This window comes from Ursus maritimus, unplaced genomic scaffold (assembly GCF_017311325.1).
Source record: "Ursus maritimus isolate PB19 unplaced genomic scaffold, ASM1731132v1 scaffold_2, whole genome shotgun sequence".
NCBI classification, from domain to species: domain Eukaryota; kingdom Metazoa; phylum Chordata; class Mammalia; order Carnivora; family Ursidae; genus Ursus; species Ursus maritimus.
The window spans coordinates 2125189-2145882 of record NW_024424452.1 but is presented as its reverse complement, the minus strand read 5'-3'; the positions used below and the strand labels follow the sequence as shown (position 1 = coordinate 2145882).

The 20694-nt window shown below is 58.9% G+C and overlaps 1 protein-coding gene across 6 annotated transcripts; it reads right to left on the bottom strand.

The window, feature by feature from the left end:
* Positions 1 to 6276: 6276 nt before the first annotated feature.
* Positions 6277 to 19991, bottom strand: BRAT1 (BRCA1 associated ATM activator 1). Of its 6 annotated transcripts, none has more exons than XM_040634704.1 (14): positions 19730 to 19991; positions 18828 to 18971; positions 15228 to 15382; positions 12631 to 12778; positions 11778 to 12150; positions 11384 to 11503; positions 10293 to 10384; positions 9533 to 9651; positions 9272 to 9458; positions 8996 to 9069; positions 8039 to 8141; positions 7834 to 7932; positions 7503 to 7678; positions 6277 to 7188 (listed from the first exon to the last, which is right to left on the bottom strand). In XM_040634704.1, the coding sequence occupies exons 2-14, from the start codon at positions 18952 to 18954 to the stop codon at positions 6493 to 6495; spliced, it is 2469 nt and encodes an 822-aa protein (XP_040490638.1). In that variant the 5' UTR covers positions 18955 to 18971; positions 19730 to 19991; the 3' UTR covers positions 6277 to 6492. The 6 variants fall into 6 exon arrangements, with proteins under 6 accessions (XP_040490638.1, XP_040490637.1, XP_040490639.1 ...); XM_040634703.1 differs by having other exon boundaries at positions 6277 to 7191; positions 7834 to 7912; positions 8019 to 8141; positions 19730 to 19990; XM_040634705.1 differs by having other exon boundaries at positions 6277 to 7191; positions 12631 to 12775; positions 19730 to 19989.
* Between the last annotated feature and the right edge of the window lie 703 nt (positions 19992 to 20694).

Genomic DNA, 20694 nt, shown 5'->3' with positions numbered 1-20694 from the left:
CCATTCCCCCCTTGGCCGGGACGACTCCCACTCCACGTGGAGCCCGACGACGACTTCTTCCCAGAAGCCCTCCTCACACGCGCCTACCTGGTCAGCGGCTGTCCTTGGCCCGCGATGGCGTGCTATGGCTGGGGCGCAGCGGCCACACCAGTCGCATTCCCGTCCGCGTCCAGCGCGACGCCCGGCTCCTGAGTGCTCAGACAGGTAGATGCACTGGCATGCATCACAGCTCGTCAGCCCCCATCCCTGCACACGCCCCGCCTGCGCGTGGCACTCCCAGCACACGCACAGACACACCTGCCTCCGTGCGCACGCGTGCACAGTGCACGCCTGGGCCCGAGGCCCTCCCCGCACGCTGCCCCGAGCCCTCACTCCCCCCCGCCGCACACACGGGTCGCACACACAGCCAGGCGTGCTCGCTCGCTCATGCCATCCCCGCCGCCCTCACTGCAACAGGCGCCGAGCTACTGTTTGCCGCCTCTGCCTGCCGGCGTGTTTGCCAAGCAGTTTCCATGGCGACACATCTTGGCTCTGACAGGAACAGAGAAGTGCAGGGAAGACAGTCTCCACAGAGGGGACGAGGCTCGAGGTCTCTGCCCTCAAGCTCCCAGGAGGGCACGGGGGTGTGCTCGCCTGAGTAGAGACGCCCCCCCACCCTGAACTAGGCTTGCACCCCAAGAAGGAAGTTCAGGATTTCCTCTTGCTACCTACTACAGGAGCTGACTTTGGTCATTCAGTCATTCAACAAACCTCCCATGCTGTCTGCAGTGCCTGGGCATGGGCCTGGCTCATAAAGGACTTGGGGTCGTGTCCTGAGACTGGACTATTGTCCCCGCTGGCCCACTGAAGGCCCATCCCAGGCAGGTCAGTAGCTCTGGGAGCACCAAGGTCCAGCCTCCCACCCTCTTGGAGGCTAGGTCAATGGGGCAAGTGTTCGGGGCTCCCCGTCTGTGTAAGATCAACCCTAAATTTTCCACCCCTCCCTGAACCACGCGTGCCATTTGCAGAAACTCCTGGCAGGAAGTGGAGCCTGTCTCGTGACTTGCTTTGACCAATAAAAGGTGACAGGAGTGACAGTGTGCCAGGGCTGAGCTCAGGCCCCAGGGAGGTGTGTGTCTCTGTCGGTTCTCTCTGGGTTGGAGTGACAGCATAAGAATAACCCTGGGCTGGCCTGCTGGAAGGTGCGGGAACAAAGGGAGCCTGGGCTATCCCAGTTGAAACCTCCCCAGAACAGCTAGTCCCCAGCCCACTCACTAGCTGACCCCAGATGCAGGAGAGCAAGCCCAGAGGAGCAGCAGTGCCTGGCTGGCCTCCCAGAGCCTTTAGACACAATCAAATGCCGTTGTTTTAAGTCACTGGCTAGAGACGATTTGTTACACAGCAGTAGCTAACTGATACATCCTTTTCCAAGGGCCCTGGCCACCAGCCACCAATCTCATGCAGTCAGCACACGCTGAGCGCCCTGACTACCCCCTGCCAGGATGCTAAGGACCAGGCCAGAGTGTGTGGGCAATACACAGACCTACTATGTGCTAGCCCTGTGCTAGAACCTAGCGATGGAGACACACGTATGAGGCCCACCTCTGCCTCCCAGGAGCCCACAGCACAGAGAGGGTGGCTTTATTAGTCCCAGCTCCCAGGTGCTAGAGGGTGGGTGACCAGCCCAAGGCCGTGGCCACAGGACCCAGCTGGATCAGAGTTTTCCTCTCCATGGACACGTTTGGAAACCTTACGCTTCCTGGGTAACCACATGTTAGTGGGTCAGAGACGGTGTGACTTTTCAGTCTCTGTTCAGCAGGAACTGTGGCTCAGAGCTCCTGCCCCATGGGGCATCTGCCCTCCTTCCCTCAGCTGAGCGCATCCCCCCTCCCCGGGAGGACTTGTGTCTGAGTGTGCAATTTCCCCACTCTCTTGTGGGCACTTCTGTGCTCCTACAGGTGGTGTTACATCCCACGGTCGCTCCCTGTTTGCAGGGACATGGGTGGCCCAGATAATGTAGCCTGCTCTCGCTGGGAAGAGAAATCTGCCTAGCAACAGTGCTGGTGGCCAGCTGCTGCACCTTGATTGGACATACCAGCCAACGTCCATTCTGATTGGCTGGCACCCTGCAGTCCAGAGAGCATCTGTCAACACCTGCCAATACCTGTTGGGTGGCCTCATGGGGTCAGAGGGTAGAAGTCAGGACCAGTTCTGCCCACAGTGGGGTGTATTACAGGAGACCCACCTCCCCTAAACCAAAAACCTCAAGGGCTTCGCTCTTCGGGTGGGGCTGGATCAGAATTACACCTGCCCCCTGACCCCCTATCCTGCCGGGAACCCCAGGGAAGTGCCCCCCAGTGACTTCATGCTGAGAACAGCAACACCAGAGGGACCACAGTTCACAGAAGTCACAGCGCCCACTGCAGACCCAGCGCCGCGCTACCTGCATGGGGCTCCCAGGTGCAAGCTGTGAATGGGGGCTGGGCGAGGTCCCCACTGAGCTCCTCCCTAGGAGAGCTCCTCCCTAGGAGAGCTCCTCCCTAGGAGAGCTCCTCCCTAGGAGAGCTCCTCCCTAGGAGAGCTCCTCCCTAGGAGAGCTCCTCCCTAGGAGAGCTCCTCCCTAGGAGAGCTCCTCCCTAGGAGAGCTCCTCCCTAGGAGAGCTCCTCCCTAGGAGAGCTCCCCTTCACCCTAGGCCTCCAAGTGTTGGAAAGCCAGGGAAGAGCACACATTAATGGCCACGGCAGGCAGGAACGAGGTGCCACGGGCAGGCACCGAGACAGACTTGGATCCTGGGGCTGTCACACGTTGTGGCAGATCCCAGCTGGCTGGCCCCAGGCACTGTGCCCCCGACACTCAGCCTCCCTGCATTCCCTGCCTCCCCGCATTCCCCGGAGTGCAGTGCTGTTGGGAATAGCCCCAGGGCTGAAGCCCCGGCCAGGGAACAGGCGTAGTAACCTGTGCCTTCCGCGCCCCGCCCGTGAAGCCTCTCCCGTGTGATCCCACGGGCTCTCCTCTCCTTTCTGCACACAGGGCATGGACCCAAACCCGCAGGAGCCCTAGGAGCCGTGGGCTGATGATAAGGCTCCGGAACAGGGGGGCCTGGGTCCCTTTCACCACCCAGGAAAGCAGCTGCAGCTCAGCCCTCTGTGGGCCACGAGGGGACTCGTATTTCAGCCGTGACCTCGTAAGGCACGTGATAAGTGGCTGGTGTCGCCACGAGTAGCGGACACGCAGGCTATAGACGACGGAGCGTGCTGTGTGTAAGGACATACAGGGCAAGCCTGAAAGGAGCAGCGCACAGCAGAAGCTGTATGAGGTGATGGCAAATTCTCAAAAAGCAGATAGAACAGAACCCAGAGGAATCAAAAGACAGGCTACGGGAAGGGAAAAGTGAGATCTCAGATACTTACTGGCGTTCTAGGAGAACTGAGAGACAATACGGGGCAGGGACAACATCTCAAAGGACAGGTGAGAATTTGCCAGAACCGATGGGAAAAAATCCACAGACTCAAGAATCCCAGTGAATCCCAAGAATAAAAAACAAAAAACCAAAACAATAACAACAATAAAACCCCTCACCTGCATGATAATAAAATGGCAGAAAACCAAAGACGGAGACAGATGGTAAAAGCAACCGTGGAGAAAAGAGAGGTTACCTTCAGGAACAGCAGTGAGGTGGGCAGTGCCCTCTCGGCCACGGCAGCAGGAGTCGGGGACAGTGGAGTGTGCTCAGTGGACCCCCACGTGCTGTAAGAAACAGCTGCCAAAACGGAGTCTAGGCCCGAGAAGGACGGGGACAGGGTGACATCTTAGGACTACCCGAAACAGGGATCTTCATCGCCAGGCTCTCCCGCGGGGCTGGCTGTAAATGCGGGCTCTGGGCGCCCCCCTGAGTCCCCCACCTGCTGAAGCTGAAACTGACGGAGGGCCCAGACATCCAGCCACGGCCCATGACTCACAGAGGCTCCCGTGGGTGATTCTCCAGGAGGAGGAGGTAGGGCTCTGCGAGAGATCCTGCAGGACAGGCTCATGGGCGCCTGGCCCAAAGGATCTTGTGAGCAGCCTGCTGGCAATGGGGAGCCATGGCAGGTTCTAGGCAGGGAAGTGGCAATGACCAGGTTTAGACAGATCACTGTGGCGGCCATGAGAACAGACCGGAGGGAGGGAGGCTCGAAGGAAGGAGAGCCATGAAGAAGTGGCTGCAGGAACCCACAAAAGAGGCAGTGGACGCAGGGAAGTGTTATGGGGTCACGTGTGCAGTGTCCTTGCCCCCTCCCAGTGTGGCTGACCCCACAGGCAGTGGGCGTGCAGGCCCACAGCTCACAGAGAGGTCTGGGCAGGAGTGTGAGGGTGGTGTGTGAAGCCAGGGGAGGGAGGTGGCAGAGCAGGAGAGCAAGCCAAGCTACACGACCTCGGGGACACAGCAGTTAAAGACAACACGTGGCAACCACCGTCTTCGTGGCGACACACCATGTCTCCCCGTCGGCAATCCACGGCCAGGCGCAGCCCACACAGAACTCCGCGGAGGCAGGGGACCCACCCAGGACACAGCGGCCCGTGAGCGGTGGAGCCAGGACGTGACCGTGGGTGTGGCGGGCAGGCCGGTCTCCCTCCGTGGGCAGGTGGAAACCACGGGGCCTATGGCATGAATGCGAGGTCGCCCCCCCCCCCACGGCTTCCCGCAGAGCAGTTTCCCAGAGCAGGTCACCCACTGTCCACACACTTCTCTCCCTCCAGGAGCCTGTGTGATGTCGACAGCGCTGTGGGGCCTTCACCTCTGGGGGGAGAAAGGGCAGGACAGGGTTCATCAGATGTTCTTTCTGCATCTATTGATCCGAGCGGGAGATTTTTTCCCCTTTAGCCTGTGGACCCGACGGCTTACGTGAACTTTCGAAGGCCAAGCCCAGCCTTGCACAGCTGGGATGAATCCCACCGGGGCGGCGGCGTCCAATTTTTTCGACGTTGTCGGATTGGGTGTGCTCGTGCTTTGACACCGCCTACCACCTCTGCCCGCGGCATCCGGTGTCCAGCGCTTTCCTGGAGTCTCCGTCTGCTCTGGGAGTCGGGTGATGCCTCGCGGAAGGAACACTCTGGAAGACTGCAGAGCGCGCAGCTCCCCCTGCTCTGGTAGAGCTCCCCAGCGCACCCATCGGGTGCCACCCAACGGAGCCCGGGGCTCTGGGTCGGAAGGTGATGAATTATCGACTCCATTTCCCTAACACAAACAGGCCTATTTAAAGCCTCTGTTTCTTCCTGTGTGAGTTTGGGCAGACTGCGTCTTTCAAGGGATTGGCCCGTCTCATCTAGGGCAAGTCTGTGGGCCTGAGCCTGCTCCCAGGACCCCTTTGTCATTATTCCTGGAGGTTTTCAGTGTCTGCGGGACCTGCAGTGAGCTCCCCCCTTTCATTTTGGGGGTTAGTACTTTGTATCCCCTCTTTTCCGTAGTCAGCTTACCAATTTTACTTACTGATCACATCAAAGAATCAGCTTTTGGCTTAGATTTTCTCTACTCATTTCCTGTTTTCGATTTCACTGCTCTCAGTTCCAATGTTTACTATTCCTTTCTCTCTTCCTTAATCGGCTCTTTTTCTCGTCATCGAAGGTAGAGCCTACTGATTGGAGATGTCCCTTGTCTCCTGACCTCTGCACTCAATGCCATAACCTTCCCTCTGAGCTCTGCTTCATCCCACAAACTTCCAGAGGTTGTATTTTCACTTTTATTTAGTTAAAAATGTTTCTAAATTTCTCTTGAGATTTCTTCTTTGCCCATGCCCGCTGCTTTAGAACCCTAGGACGCTTACCTGTGGGAGGCAAAGGGGAGAATCTCCATTTCACAGATGAGAGAACAGGCTCCGGGAGGGAGCGACGTGCCCAGGGTCCCACAGCCCGGAGACGGCAAGCTGGCCCCGGTGTAGCACCGGCCTGGGTCCCGACTCCCCAACGTTACCACGAGCAGCTCTCCCTGCTTGGTCAGCTGAGACACCAGGCTTCCAATCACTACGAGCATATGGTGATCCTGGGGGCTCAGAGGCTGGAGACCTGGTCTTGGTCGGACCCGGGGTCACCATCACCAGGGGCTAGAATCCAGGGCCGGACACTCTCCAGCCCAAGATATGGTCTCTCGGACGTCTGGGTATCCCTGGGGCACAGTGGGTCCAAGTGGAGACCCCCCAACACATACCCGTGAAGCATGTGGCTGTCCAGCAAAGAAATCCTTCCTCAGATGCTTCTCCAAAGCCCCACTAGGCCCAGGACCTACCCCCAGGGCTGTCTGAGAACACAGGCTAACTCAGGGGCACTGCCAAACGCCATTTATTTTGAGTACAAAACAAGCCACTTCTTTCATCACACATCAAGCCGGACTCGTCGACCTGGTTGGTCTCACTGATCCCGGTCTCCCCAAAAGGTCCCTCGTGCGGCCAGGCAGGCCACAGCTCTCAGGACAACAGGGTCCCAAGGAAGGGGCGTGGCACAGGGGAGGGGGGACCCGGGCAGGTCGCCACCGGGCTGCCTCAATAGCAGTCAGCCTCGTTCTCCCCCAGGATGCCCACTGTGGCCAGCATGTCCTGCAGGAGCGACTGGGGGCTCTTCTCCACGTGGTCGCTGCTCTCGGCCAGTGCCCCCCGAAGGCCCTCCAGGTCCATCGACTTCAGCACGGCCAGCACGACCTCGGGCTCCAGGTCCCCCAGGGGCTGGGCCTGATCGCCCGCCTGCCACCTCTGCAGGGCGGCCTCCACAGAGGCCACGTCAGGGCTGCTCCTGGCCTCCTGCGGGCTGCTGGACGAAGCCATCTTGGCCCTCAGGAAGAGGAGAAGATCACAAGATTTCTGGGCCACAGGTCGGTCACAGTCAAACAAGGCACGGAAGGCGAACTCAAAGAGCCGCACTCGGCAGAGCGGCTGCAGGGCCTGGGCCAGCGGGCAGGCTGGGGCCACCACGGGCGGGGTCACGGCATAGGGACAGGGGGAGCCGGGCTGGCCCAGCGTCTGCTCCAGGAACACCAGCGCCAGCTCCAGGCCCTGGGCCCGGACCTCCCAGTCCAGATCCTGGCTGGCTACCTGGAGCACCCCGGCCACAAACTCTTCCGTGTCCCCCACCACGTCGGCATGGCTATCCCTGAGCCACTGGGTGAAGACGTGCATGGCGGCCCTCCGCGGGAATCCCTCCGAGTCCGTGGAGAGGATGTGCAGAAGCTCCGAGAGCGGGCTCTTCTGGAGGGCAGAGCGAGAGGCGGTGGGAGGGGAGAGGGGAAGGCAGGGCCCCCACTGACTGGCACAGAACCCCCGCCCAATGAGAATCCCCCGCCACCAGGTTTGGGGCGAAACCTGCTTTTCCCCTCTGCCCCCCATTTCCTCATGTATCAAACAGGGGTGACCACGTCTAAGTGACAGGGGTGCTTGGAGGAAGAGCCAGAGATTCAGGGAATGTGCCGACAACTCTGGCCCCACACCACCCGACACTGGACCCGGGGCATCAAGACGGCTACTGGGTGTGGGCTACCTGGGGACCCACCACCTCCTACCTGCTGGCCACCTGGGTGCTCAGGGCTGGCGGGGGAGATACACAGCCCCTGGCTGGAGAGCTGCCCTGTGGCGGCCACCGCACTGGCACGGACATAACTCTCAGGGTCTCGTAGGAGCTGCTCGGTGAGCTTGGGCACCTCTGAGGCAAGGAGCGCGTGTCTGAAGCCGGCCTGCCCTGGGGGTCCAAGAGGCCACAGCCGACTATGACCAAGGCCTGAGCCCGCTGCCTTCTCCCTCGCTTCTGCAAGGGCAGCTCGGCGGTCTGCTTCCCAAAGCCAACGAGAAACAACCAGGATGCTGAGGCTGGGCCCCCTCCCGCCCCGCACTCACCTCCCCAGCGTCCGGTCATCTGGGTCAGGAACTCGAGGCCGGAGTCCCTCACCTCCCAGCAGGGGCTGCACAGACGCTTCTGCAGCACAGGGAGCAGCTCTGGGGCAGGGGGGGCAGCTCAGAGGGGCCCAGGCCACGCCCGCCCTGCCCCCAACTGCCTCGCGCCTTCGACTCCCTCAGTTTACCTGGGAAGGGCCCGGATTACCTCTTAGGAACAGCAGGGCCTGCGGATCCAGATCCCAGCAGCCGGGGGTCTTGGGCGAGCTCAGGAGCCACCTGAACGTGGCCTGGAAGGCCTTCTTCAGAACCTGGAGCAGGCAAAGCAGGGCTGCAGGGCCAGGAGTGGTGAGGGGTGAGCTGGCCTGCCTGCCCCCCTCTGCCCACCCTGTGCTCCCGTCCCTGCTCTGGGACACACGATGGGGCCCCGGGGGCAGGCAGAAGGCGGCAGTGGGTTTCGTGTTCATGCGGCAGAAGCACCCAGCAGCGGCAGAGCCGGCATCCCGGGTCGCGAGACAGGACGAGGAGGCAGCTCCCATCAGGACCCCTGCTATGGGACAAACTCCAGGCCCCCTCTCCCCAGAGGCCCAGGAAGCCACCAGGCCTGCTGTCCCCACCTCTAACCGCCTGCTCGACAACAGACGGCCTTCACGCTGCGCCCACCAGAGGCCCGCCACCATGCGGCCACGCGGACGAGTACGTTTGCAGAAAACGTGACAGAGTCTGGATCCCAAGTGCAGGGCCCATCTGGCTCCAGCTCCCCACTCCCAGAGAATTCCCTGCTCTCCACGGCTCAGCATCCCCGGCGCTCGGTCCTCACTACCGCTAGGCCCTGGGTCAAACCCCAAGCCGCCACCTGCCCCTCACTTTAAGAAGTGAGTCTGGGGGCGTCTGGGGGGCTCAGTCAGCTAAGCGTCCAACTCTTGGTTTTGGCTCAGGTCACGATCTCAGGGTCGTGGGATCAAACCCCGCATTGGGCTCTGCGCTCAGCCCAGAGTCTGCTTGAGATTCTCTCCCTCTCCCTCCTCCCTGCTCTCTCTAAACAAATCTAAAAAAAAAGAAGTGACTCTGACCCCGCAAAAGATCCTGTTTTGAGAAGCCTGCAGGGGTCCTCCCCACATATCTCCCCCCTCCTCCTCCCTCCCCCCACACCCCATGCCTGTACCGTGGGGCTGGAGTCTGGGCTCCTGAGATATTCCAGAAGGACAGCAAACACCTCCGTCACCAGCTCTGGGGGGCCTGAGACAGACACAAAGGAAGCACCCAACCTCCCTTCCAGGGGCCTCCCCAGCACCAAAGTGCGTCAATCCGAGGAAAGCAGGGGACAGAACCCATCAGCCAGCCGAACCCACCCCCGCCCCAGAGAGGACACGTGGAGGATGGCGGTCCCAGCGCAGCTGAGCAGCGGGCAAGCAGGGCCTGCGGGGGCATGCTGGCCTACCTGTCCCCTGAGACAGCGTCCCCAGGAAATCGAGGGCCGCCCGCTGGACCCGCACGCAGCCCAGCAGGAGTGCACAGAGGTGGTGCCCCGTGTCAGAAGTGGGGCTCGCTGAGCCCTGGCACAGCTGCAGCAGGGTCACCGCGGCCCCCAGCAGGGGTGCCTGGGGCCAGGGGCATGGGCGCTGGGGCTGGGAGAGAGGGGGGGTCAGTGCAGGCCCCGAATCCCACGGCCGCTGCAGACTCGGGCCCAGGCCGCACTCACCAGGGGCAGTAGCAGCTCTAGGTGGGCCAGGGTCCGGCACAGGAGACCCACGCAGGCTGCCTTGGAGGGGAGGAGGGTGTCCACTGTAGCGAAGTCACCCACGGTACCGTCCAGCACGCCTGCGGGCCAAGCCAGAGGCAGCGCCCAATCAGCGGGCGCCTCCCACACACCCCTGCAGGCCTCGGCTGCCGGGCATGGACCCCGCGGCTGTCACCGCATGCGGGAGACCAGGACCGGAGGCTCCCAGCGGGTGACGGGCTAGCCAGAGCTGGGCTGTGAACCTGTCTGCAGGGCTCCTGAGCCGTCGAGCCCAGCTCTCCCCACAGCCCGTTCCTGGGCCGGTCCCGCTGCTCAGGAGACTGGTCCCTACGCTCAACATGGGGCTACTAGGCCCCCACGGGTCCTCAACACACCGCGCGGCCGAAGCAAGATGAGTCACAGCAGGGGAAGCCACCCCCACACCACCCGGGTCACAGAATCTAGACAGGAATCACCATGTGGCGCACGCCCACGTAACCACCCAGCTGCTCTGGGGCCGCCCCGGATGACGCCCACTGGGGGTGATGCTGCCCCGTTCATCCCACGGCAGGGACGTGAGACGAGCAGCAGTCAAGCCTGTGACAACAGCCCCCACCTGCACTCTCAGCGGGGACGGTGAACTGGGTACCCTGCTGCCCACCAGCCTCCCCAACACCAAGGACACGCCCCGGACTCCAGCGGCCAGCCCTCCTGCACCTGCCACCCTCAGGAAGCAGCATACCTGAGGCCCCGGGGGCCTGAGCCGTGGCTTTAAGGACACAGGCCAGAGGCTGGAGGAGGACAGCAAAGGCCTGGGCCCTCAGTGCCTGTGGACTAAGCACAGAGGACACGGTGAGTACCACTTTCCAACACTGGGCTGAGCCGGCTGCCCCCCCAACATCCCCAGCAAATCTGGGGCAAGGAGGCCAGTGCTGGGGTCCAGACACCCCCTTGAGAAACAGCTTCCTTGAAAGCACTGTGACCAGCACTCAGGCTGCCAGCATGGGACTCCACGGAAGCTGCTACAACTGTTAGAAAGGACCTACCCGGGCCCCAGGAACAGCCCCTCGAAGGATGGACCACATTTGCTCCAATGGACAGTGCCTGCTGAGGGCCAGGGAACAGGAGCCCCACCGCCCGGGAGCGTTCCTGGGGTTTCACATACTGCGTTCTTGGGCTCAGGGTTGGGTGGGAGGCTAAGATGGCATAGAATTCTCCCTCTGGGCTGGCTTCAGACCCCTTCAGACCACCACCTCTCCCTGAACATCTGGAGAGCCTGGAGCCCAGAGCCAGGCTTGCACTGTACCCTCAAAAGCTCTGGGGAGTGGGTCCAGTGGCAACTTTCACCCCCAACCTGCGCCAACATGACCACCTCTCATCTGCCCAGCACCCTGGAGAAACTCCCTCGTTCTTCCCATCTCTCTGGACCCATGCATCCTTCCCTCTCCTGTGGGAAGCTGTCTGGCCACTTCTGCCTACTGGGTCCCCCTCTACCGTCCCAGGGCCCCTAGGACCCACCCCAGCGATGTGCACACCACACTAAGGCCACTGGGGAGGGGAGCGGAGGGCAGCTGAGCGAGCGGATCCAAGAGTCTGCTGAATCTCTGGGGAGCCTATAAAGCTTCCGTTCAAAAACTTTACTCTCTCCACAACACGCAGAAGCCACAGCCTCCAGCGAGGCCTTGGCGATAACTGAAGTATGGCCCAGCCACACCCCCGATGGCCGCCTTGGACCCTTCTCTGGTTTCAGGAGCTCCCCAAAAGCTCCCTGACCACAAGGACCATGCCCGAGACCTCTCTGCCTGTCCTCACAAGTCAAACCCCACTCCTTACCAGTCCTGCAGTTTCAGGATCCCTAACGCCAACGGCCCTGCTTGGGTGGGGCTCAGACGGCTCAGAGTCTGAGCCAGAGTCTCCCACAGGCCGCAGCTGGAAGAACTCAGCCCAGGAGAACTGCAGAGAAGCCCAGAAAGGAAATCAGTTCCCTGTCCTGCTCACCAAAGCCCGCGTGGCGTCCAGCGGGGCTGCCACAGCCCTGGCACTGGGTATGCCCAGCTGAGACACAGTCCTTCCTAGGTGGGTGGGCTTTCAGACCCCCTCTGGCACTCCCCTGCTCCCTGCGGTGCCCTGGGGGAACCCGTGAGATGCGGCCCCAGGTCTAGCAGCTACCCTAGGACTTGCCAAGTGAAACAGCACCCCCAACTCCTGCCCACCCAGAGGAACTGACCGGGCCACACTGAGGAGGAGATCCACGAGCGAGTGTGCAGCTGGGACAGGGTCTTTCTCCAGTAGACCGGCCACGAGCGGACTCAGCCGCACCCACAGAACTCGTGTCCAAGGGTCGTGGCAGTGCCCGAACGTGGTGGTCAGGACGTTTAGAGCCTGTGTGATCTGTGGGGTAGCCGTGGAGCGCAGGGACTCTTCGATGTGACCCACGATCTTCTTGGCACATGCTGGCCAATCACCAGCCTGCAGGCTGGGGGGCCCGTCAGCGGGGCCTTGCATAGACAAGCCCAGTATGTGCACCAGGAGCTGCCCAGCTGCCGAGGCCACAAACAGGCTGGAATCTCCCTGCAGGGAGAAGATGGTGTCAACAGCACCTGGGGTAGGGGACAGGGCAGGGAGAGAAGAAAACGGGCTTGAGCTGGCACAGAATGAGGGAGAGGGCAGAGATGCTAAAACCACTGTGAGCAGCTTCCACGGCCAGGCTTCGGAGCCGCAGGAGGCACCGCTAGGGCCCCGACCTCCCCTCTGCTCAGAGGCGGGGAGCCAGAACGGAAGGCTCCAAGGGCGAGCAGCGTTAGGCCCTTGCAACGAGGCTTTTGATCCTAACTAATTTGAACGTCACCCCGACTGCTGGGTCTGCCCTGGGAGCCAAGGGCACTGCAGTGACCCTGAGGGGCCTCTAGCCCCCCACTTCCCACCCCTGTGACCCCGCGTGCTCCTCACAGCAGCCCCCCGACATCACAGCCACCTTCATAGACATGCAGACACGGCCCGGCAAGGTGCCGCGATGTCCCCGCGGTCACACAGGCTTGGCAAGGCCACGGGCTGAGGGCGCAGCAGGCAGGGGCACTCACCGCAGTCGGCCAGGAAGTGCAGGGCACTGGGGTGCCGCGCCAGGGAGCGCAGACCCTGGATCCAGCCGCTGCGCACGGTGGGAGCGGTCCAGGCGGCCCCTCCCAGGGGTCCTGCCTCCCCAAAGAGCCTGGGCAGCAACTCCCCCTGCTGGGAAGCAGAGAAGGAAGTGGTGAGTGGGGCCCGCTGCCAGGAGATGGGCAGTGCAGGGCCAGTCAAGGCGCTTCTCTGGACTTGCTCACTTGCTGCCAACACGAGGAGCCCGGAGGCAGCTTCTGGAACTGGCCCCGGAGGCCCTGGCACAGCCACGTCTGCCTGCCAGGGCACAGCTCTGGGAGAACTCAGTTTTATTTATTTATTTTTTAAGATTTTATTTATTTATTTGACAGAAACAAGAGAGAGACAGCCAGCGAGGGAGGGAATAGAAGCAGGGGGAGTGGGAGAGGAAGAAGCAGGCTCCCAGCAGAGGAGCCTGATATGGGGCTCGATCCCAGGACTCTGGGATCACGCCCTGAGCTGAAGGCAGATGCTTAACGACTGAGCCACCCAGGCGCCCCTAAGAACTGGGTTTTAAATAAAAGTTCATCAATCCTGTTAGTTGTTCACTTCAGAAATCCTCCCCCCAAACCAGTACCATGAGTTTCACCTTCAGAAGTCCACCTCTGCCCAGGACATTGTATTCGAGGACCCCAACGGCACCCACGCTCCTCCGGGTATCCCCCACTCTGGATGCCCCAGCACACCCACTGTGTCCGCCCGCCCCACTCCCCGCACCTGTTCAACCCTTTACAACCCAGCTGCGAGCCCACAGCCCCCCCCAAGCCGACACTCCCTCCCCACCCCCCTGCCTGGCAGGCTAACTCCCCACTCAAGCTCCACCGGCTTAGGGACGCCCACGGTACAATCATGCATTGTCCTACATTTCTTGCCAGTGTGTAAGATTCTCGTTCACTACTAGGTTTCAACGAGGTGCGTGGGAAACCCTGATGCTGCCTGTTACCGAGGGAGCTAGTGCAGCCATTCACTCTGAGCCTCTCTGCGCCACAGAAATGGCACTCAGAGCCTATGCTGTGCCCAGGCCAGGCCACGGGGCATCCCGTTCGGCTATGGCCCAACCCTCAAGGTACGAGAGGCCCCTCTGATCATCTCAGACTCCAGGATCAGGGACAGTGAGACCTCAGAGACAGACTCCGACCGCTCATGGATAGGGGTCTGCCTCTACAGCAGCCACAGGCCTCTGGGGGGGTGCCACTGCTGGGGATCTGTTGTCACGGAAGGCACACCCTCCCTAAGTGACAGCTCCTCGGCAATGGCTCCAACCAATGCCTTGGTTGGTCGTGGGCATGTCCCCTGCCTTGACACGGTCGACTGCAGAGCAACTGGCTGAGGAGGAGCCCGTGGGGCTGTGAGACCTCCCAGGAGTCTGTGCAGGGCAGCTGGGGAGGCCATCCAGTGCTGCCGGCCCCGGAGAGGGGAGAGCAGCCTTTCCCTGCAGCTGACAGCCCATCCCTGGCCCGGGGCCTCTCGTCCCCGCAGGCAGCCGGCGACAGACTCTTGAAGCTCTAGTGTGAGCCCTGCCGATTCTGGGGGGCTCCTACATCAGGCCTCCCGTTTCCTCATCTGCAAAATAAAGACTGCCGGTCTGCTGACTGGCCAGGACCGCCGGGATGAAATGAGAGTGACTCTGCGGACCCTGAGGAGCTTCACAAACCGCAGGCACCACGAGCGTACGTGCGCGACCACGGGTATCACGCGAGGACGGCAAGCACAAACTTACGCCCCAGAACACACTTGGGCGTAGCGAGTTCCCGGAGAACATCCCGGAAAACCGGTCCCCAGCGAGCCGTGCTGGGCTGCACCGCCAGAAGCTGTGCGCCACCGGCCTATGGACCGTCCACGAATGGCATCCCAGAGCTACTGAGAGCACACAGCCCTCCCCACTGCTGTCCTCGCTTCAAGCCACTGCATCACAGCATGGCTTCCCCGGACCCTGTGCACCCTGGGTCGGAGAAAGTGGAGACGCCTTCCCAAGAGCTGGTGAGGCTCCGAGAGATGCCATCTCAGGGCCAGACAGGCTCCCATTGGGCATCGCTTAACCAACCCAGCTTGCCCATACAGGGGTACAAAGCTAAGACCCACGGCTCTGGGGGGCTCCCAAGCTCCATGTCTTAGTACTACATAGAAATCCTCCTGAGTCACTCATTCATAACCTAATAGGACCAAGCGTGAGACTGACGGTCTTGCTTAACCCTTGTGATGGTTCCACGTGACACACACAACTCTCCTGTCACCGGAAGAAACCAAGGCTCAGAGGGCTCACGAACTTGAGCAAGTCCATGCAGCAGGCCAAGCGTCAGAGCTGAGTCAACCCCAGCTCTGATTCCAAAAACCTGACCCTTTTACCCCAACATCATTCCTGGCCAGTTTTTCAAAGAAGGACCACACTCAGGAATAAAAAGCTGGTGGTACAAGTCAGGACATGGGGCCGTGCGTTTCAGAGACCGAAGGACCATGGCGGCCGCCACTGTTTTGTGCACCTGCAGAGAAGTGAGCCGTGTACTTCTCGGTGGGGCACTCAGGTGGGAGGACCCAGGCTCACCTGAAGATACTGGAAGCAATCTTCCTGGGCAGCAAATACCCCCGTGAGGCGGAGGGAGAAGGAGAGAACTCTGGAACTCAGGTCCTGGGGTTTCAGCATGTGGCACAGCAGCTCTACGAGGCAGGGGTTCTCCTGTAACAACAGGAGACTGGACCCTGGGGGCAGGCCCAGCCAGCGAGAGGGTCACTGGGGCACAGCGATGCAGCTTGCCCTAAAGGACCGTTTTTTGGGTTTTTTTTTAAGATTTATTTATTTGAGAGAGAGAGAGAGAGAGAGAGCGCACACGTGCACACTCCCACGTGTGAGTAAGGGGAGGAGCTAAGGGAGAGACAGAACGCCAAGCAGACTCCGCTCTGAGCACGGAGCCTGACTGCTTGATCCCACGACCCCGAGATCATGACCTGAACCAAAATCAAAAGTCAGATGCTTCACTGACTGCACCACCCAGGTGCTCCCCTCCTTTAAGTCTGGTCTATTTAAGTCATCTCTACACCGAACGTGGGGCTTGAACTCACAACCCCCAGATCAAGAGTCGCACTCTTCCGACTGAGCCAGCCAGGCCTCCCCGTAAAAGGACCATTCTTCTGGCAACTCCCAGACCTCTTTCTCTCCTGCTGTTAGATTTAGCAATCCTACTGGGAGAAAATATTTGCAACAAACACAACAAAGCAGACAGGACCTGAACTCCGCGGGAGGGCATGAACTAGAAAGCCATTACCTCCAAACTGGGTAGGGGTCAGGACAGGAAACACAAGGGGCTAGCAAACCAGAGCAGGCCTCCTGTTGCCGCCAGCTACAAATAAGGAATGCAAATTAAAGCACGAGAGCACTTTACGTCTCAAATGGATGCTTTTTCTTACGCTGAGAGTACTGCCCACAGAAGGCCAATGGAACGGCCATCCTTTTCCAGGCGCAGCACCGGAGAGGCCTGTACTCCGCGACACTGCTGTCCAAAGGCGGGCAAAGGGACATGCGGGACACAGGCTGGGAGGTTCTTCCGTTGAGAGGCCCTTGTGGGCACAACCACCACAGAATGTGGTTCAGTGAGAAGGAAAAAGAACAGTGTGAAGAAGACAGAAGCATGAATCCGAGAAACCAATAAACACGTGGGCGAATCTAAAAAAGCACCAACTTTAAAAATTAAATAACTTTTGCTGGGTTTTAAAACAAGATAGAATGAGAATTCCAGACAATAACAACATGGAAGACTGTGGTGGGCTGGAGTTAAAGTGCCCTGAGATCCTCGTGGTGGGAGAATGGATAGAGATTCTAGTCAACCTCTGACTTTTTTTTTTTTTTTTTTTTTAACTTTTGACTTTTTAAATCCAGGTTGTGTGTGAAGATAAGCACTAAAGAACATAAGGGGAGTGCATAACTTTAAAACCAGGAAAGGAAAAAATTTTAAAAATAAAAGACTTATTAATCCAATCGAGGGAAGAAAAGGAGGAAAAAGGAACCAAGACAAGGCCTGGAAAGTTCTAAAAAATACAAAAGAACATAGGTTCAAACAGAACAGTAAGCTCGAGAAATGAAGCAGATCGTCTGTTAAAGAGTTGCTCATATTAAATGGAGAACAAGCCAGCCATGCAGCGTTTATGAGAATCGAGGAAGCAGGACGGCGCAGAAAGGAGGGGAGCACAGTGGTGAGGGCGCACCACGCAGCTTCCCACCTCAGCGCGGCCGCAGCAAGACGAACACCCCACAAACCGAACTTGAAAGCAGAAAGCATTATCGGTGCTTCCGGGAGAAAGTCACTGTTCAAAGGTAGAACGGTGCACACCTGCACGGACCTAAGCTAGTTTCAAGATCTATAAAGGAAAACACAAAACGGAATTTCAAAGAAAAATTGTTGAATCCACAATCTCAGGGTAGCGTCTTCCCATCTCAGAACCAATCAAGCACACCGATTAGCAAGGACACGGCGGGCCTGCACTGCAGAAACCTGAATAAGGAGCACGTGTGGAGACCGTCCTTCACATCGTGCTGAGCGCTGAGGCCGACAGAGCACAGGCTGGCCGGGGAGGCGAACTGCGGACGGCACCCCGCTTCCTTTAAGGGGAGGACCGTGCTGCAAAATCACGCTGCACCAATGCCTGTACCGCCCTGTGTGTGAACTCACTGAAAACCAATCAGTTGTGCTGTACACTGTGGGTCACTTCCATGGTATGTAAGTTATGTCTCAAAGAAACCTGTCCTAAAGTAAATTTTAAAATCTGACAACAAACTAGGGCCACAGGTGAGGACTCTGCTAATACCACAAACACAGCAGATGGTGAAATCTACAGAAGATTTGTAAAAGTCGTCTGCATACTCTGCCACAATAAAGGCCTCGACGGATACAAAGAAATCAGAATATATATGTATTTTCTAAGTCCAATGAAATAAGTTAGATGTCAATAATAAAAAGACTGAAGAAAACCCCACATTGTGAATCTAAAAGATACCCTTCTAAATCGCTTGTGTGTGAAGGAAAAAAAATCACAATGAAAAGTATGAAATATCTGGAAACAAATGACAGAAATACCGTGCAGGAAAACACACAGGACATAGTGTCTACAGAAGTGTGTGGCCTCACGTGCGTGTATTAGAGAAGAGAGACCGAGACGCTCAACCCAAAGGGGAGGAAACCAGCAGAAATTAATGACATGGGCTCTATCCTAAGGCCACTACCAGCCAACAGATAGACCACATACGTGAAAAGATTTACATAGGAAAAAAGCCAGCGTTATTTATACTAAGTAACATTAGAAATGCAGACATCTAATAACAGTGGTGTGATTATATAAATGTCCATTCACACAGTGAACGCAGAATCAATAAAATCAACATGTTCTACAGAGGAAACTCCCACCATAACGGTAACAGAGAAAGAGCAAGACACCGTGCTGTATTTTCAGAGCAACCTCATTTGTATAAGACACAGGCAGCTTTGGGGCGCCTGAGTGGCTCAGTCGGTTAAGTGTCTGACTCTTGACTTCAGCTCAGGTTGTGATCTCAGGGTGCTGGGATCAAGCCCCTCATGGGGCTCCATGCTGAGTGGGGAGTCTGCTCCGATTCTCTCTCTCTCTCTCTCTCCCTTTGCCCCTCCCCCTGCTTGCACGAGTGTCCTCTCTCTCTCTCAATAAATAAATAAAATCCTAAAAAAAAGAAGAAGAAAAATGCAGCTTTATGGTGTGTTAGGAAAAAAGGCTGGGAAGAAATTAAGAAGTTGATGGTGGTTTAATTTTCCTCTTTACTCCTTTGTGTTGTTCAAGGTTTATCTAAAGAATACATATTAGTTTCATAATAACAAAAAGTGGTTTCTTGAAACAAACAAATAAATGCAACAGTAACAACAAAGTTAAGGTGCTGGGCAGCCATCTAGTGTGAACTGAACAAGAGGAGGCTTGAATCAGGGCTGGAAGCAGATAAGAACTTCCAAGATCAAGCTCTCCCCTGCTCATTCCCTCTGGCTTCAACTTGACATGTCTCCAAATAGCCAGGGGGACTCTCTAGGACGTGAAGGAAGGGAACTAGGTGGTCACCGCTTCCCCTGCACAGGGGAGCCCCACACACCCTCCGGCCTCCAAGAGACAGTCAACAGCAGCACCCTCCCCTTACCAGCTTCAGTTATTGTTTTAAACCAGTCCAACAGCTTCTCCAAACAGGTGTCATCTGCCATAGGTTGCCTGGGGTCTGCCAGAACGGCACAGAGAGCCGGGAGGAGTTGGGAGCATTCTGGGTCCATGGTGAGGCTGGAGATTCCTGCAAAGAATACGTCAGGGCCAGGTCCCCCCCACCCTAGCCACAGGCAGCCCCCATGTCTGCTTGGGCCAGGCCCTGAAAGACCGCAGTCCTCTGAGGGGGCTGCCGGGGGAGGGGACGCAAAACCTCAGCCTGGGTGGTACTGGGAGGTGGTCAGGAGCAAGCGGGGCCCCAAGTTCCGGGCGCCCGCGTTCCAAAGGGGCCTTAGGCGCTCAGAGCCTGCCAACGTTGGACTCCGGTGGGAGGGGGGCAGCTTGATGCTCACTCGGACAGCGGACAGCGCGTTGACCAGTTAGGGGTGTGTGCTCGCGTTCTGGCGCTAGCCACGCTCACGGGGGCAGAGCGTCTCTCCCGGGGTCAGCGCGTCTGCATCCGATACGCCTGCAGCCAGCAGCGCGGGGAGGGGGTGGCGCTGAGGCGCTCCGTCCACTGTCAGTCCCTCCCGGGCCAGGACGTGCACCTGCGAGTCCTGCCGGGGAGGGGACTGGGAGCCCCTCGGTTACGCCGTCAGGGCGCGCTATCTCGAGAGGCTGTGGGTGGGCAGGGGGCTCTGTCGCAGTCGGGAGTGGGTCTGTCTGTCCATCCCCGGTGAGGCTAGCTCCCTGAGAAGGGAGCCCTCGCTGCGGGAGCCGTCGCGGCCCCGGCCGGCCGAAGCGCCCAGAGGGGCGCGATGAGGCTGCCCCCGGACCCCTGGGCCCCGGTCCGAACACTACAGCCAGCCGCCGCGGCCGTGAACCCTTCCCGGACGCGTTGCTCACCTGCTCCGCGTCCCTCCGCCGCCGCAGGCTCCGCCCCGGACCGGACCGCGCCACTTGGCGGGTCTGGCGGGGGCGCGCACAGGGACGACGGCCAGGGGAAACCCTGAAGGTCCCTGGAAGGCCACCCTGGGAGCTCCGGGGGCCCACACTTGGGGAACGAGGTCAAGCGGAGGGGCGCTGAGACAGGCCGGCCCCAAACCCGTGGCCCCAACCCATCACCGTCACAGGGACGCCGGTGGTACCCGCCCGAGGATCCAGCGGGCATTGCGCCCAGAAGGCGGGGCTTTTCTGGAGGAAGGGGTGGGACCAAGACCGGAAAAGGCGTGGCCTAGCCAGGCCAGGGACCAAGTGTCTGGGCGGGCCAGTGGGAGGGAACCGGAAAGGGGCGTCCTCATCTTTAAGGTGAAGTAGCTGGTCCTTTGGCCTCCAAACTGGGTCCTCAGGGCCCATCAGCTGTGTGCTAGAGTTCTCAAAGCCAGTGGACAGAAAGAGGCCTCATCGTGGGGCGCCTGGGTGGCTCAGTCGGTTAAGCCTCTGACTCTTGATCTCAGCTCGGGTCTTAATCTCAGGGTTGTGAGTTCAAGTCCTCTGTTGGGCTCCAACAAGAAAGCAAGCCTCATCTTCCCACAGCGTCAGTGCTTCAGCAGGATTTTAGGGGAAACACCAGGTACATATTAGGATATGGAAAGCAGCATTCCTAGAGGTACTAAGCTAAAAAGACTTTTAAAAAAAATGGACTCTGATGGGCAACCACTCCGGACACCCCCCCCCCACTTAGAACTACTTGGGTGAAAAGATTTGAACTACACAGTTCTCTTCCCTGAATTGTGATCCCTCATTGTAAAAATGGGGATAATATTTGCGTGCTCAAGCAGTTGTGGGGGGAAAACATCTTCTAGTAACACTGTGCTAAGTGCTTAACTTCATATTAGCCCGGGTGATGCTGTGCCAGCTCTAGGAGGGTG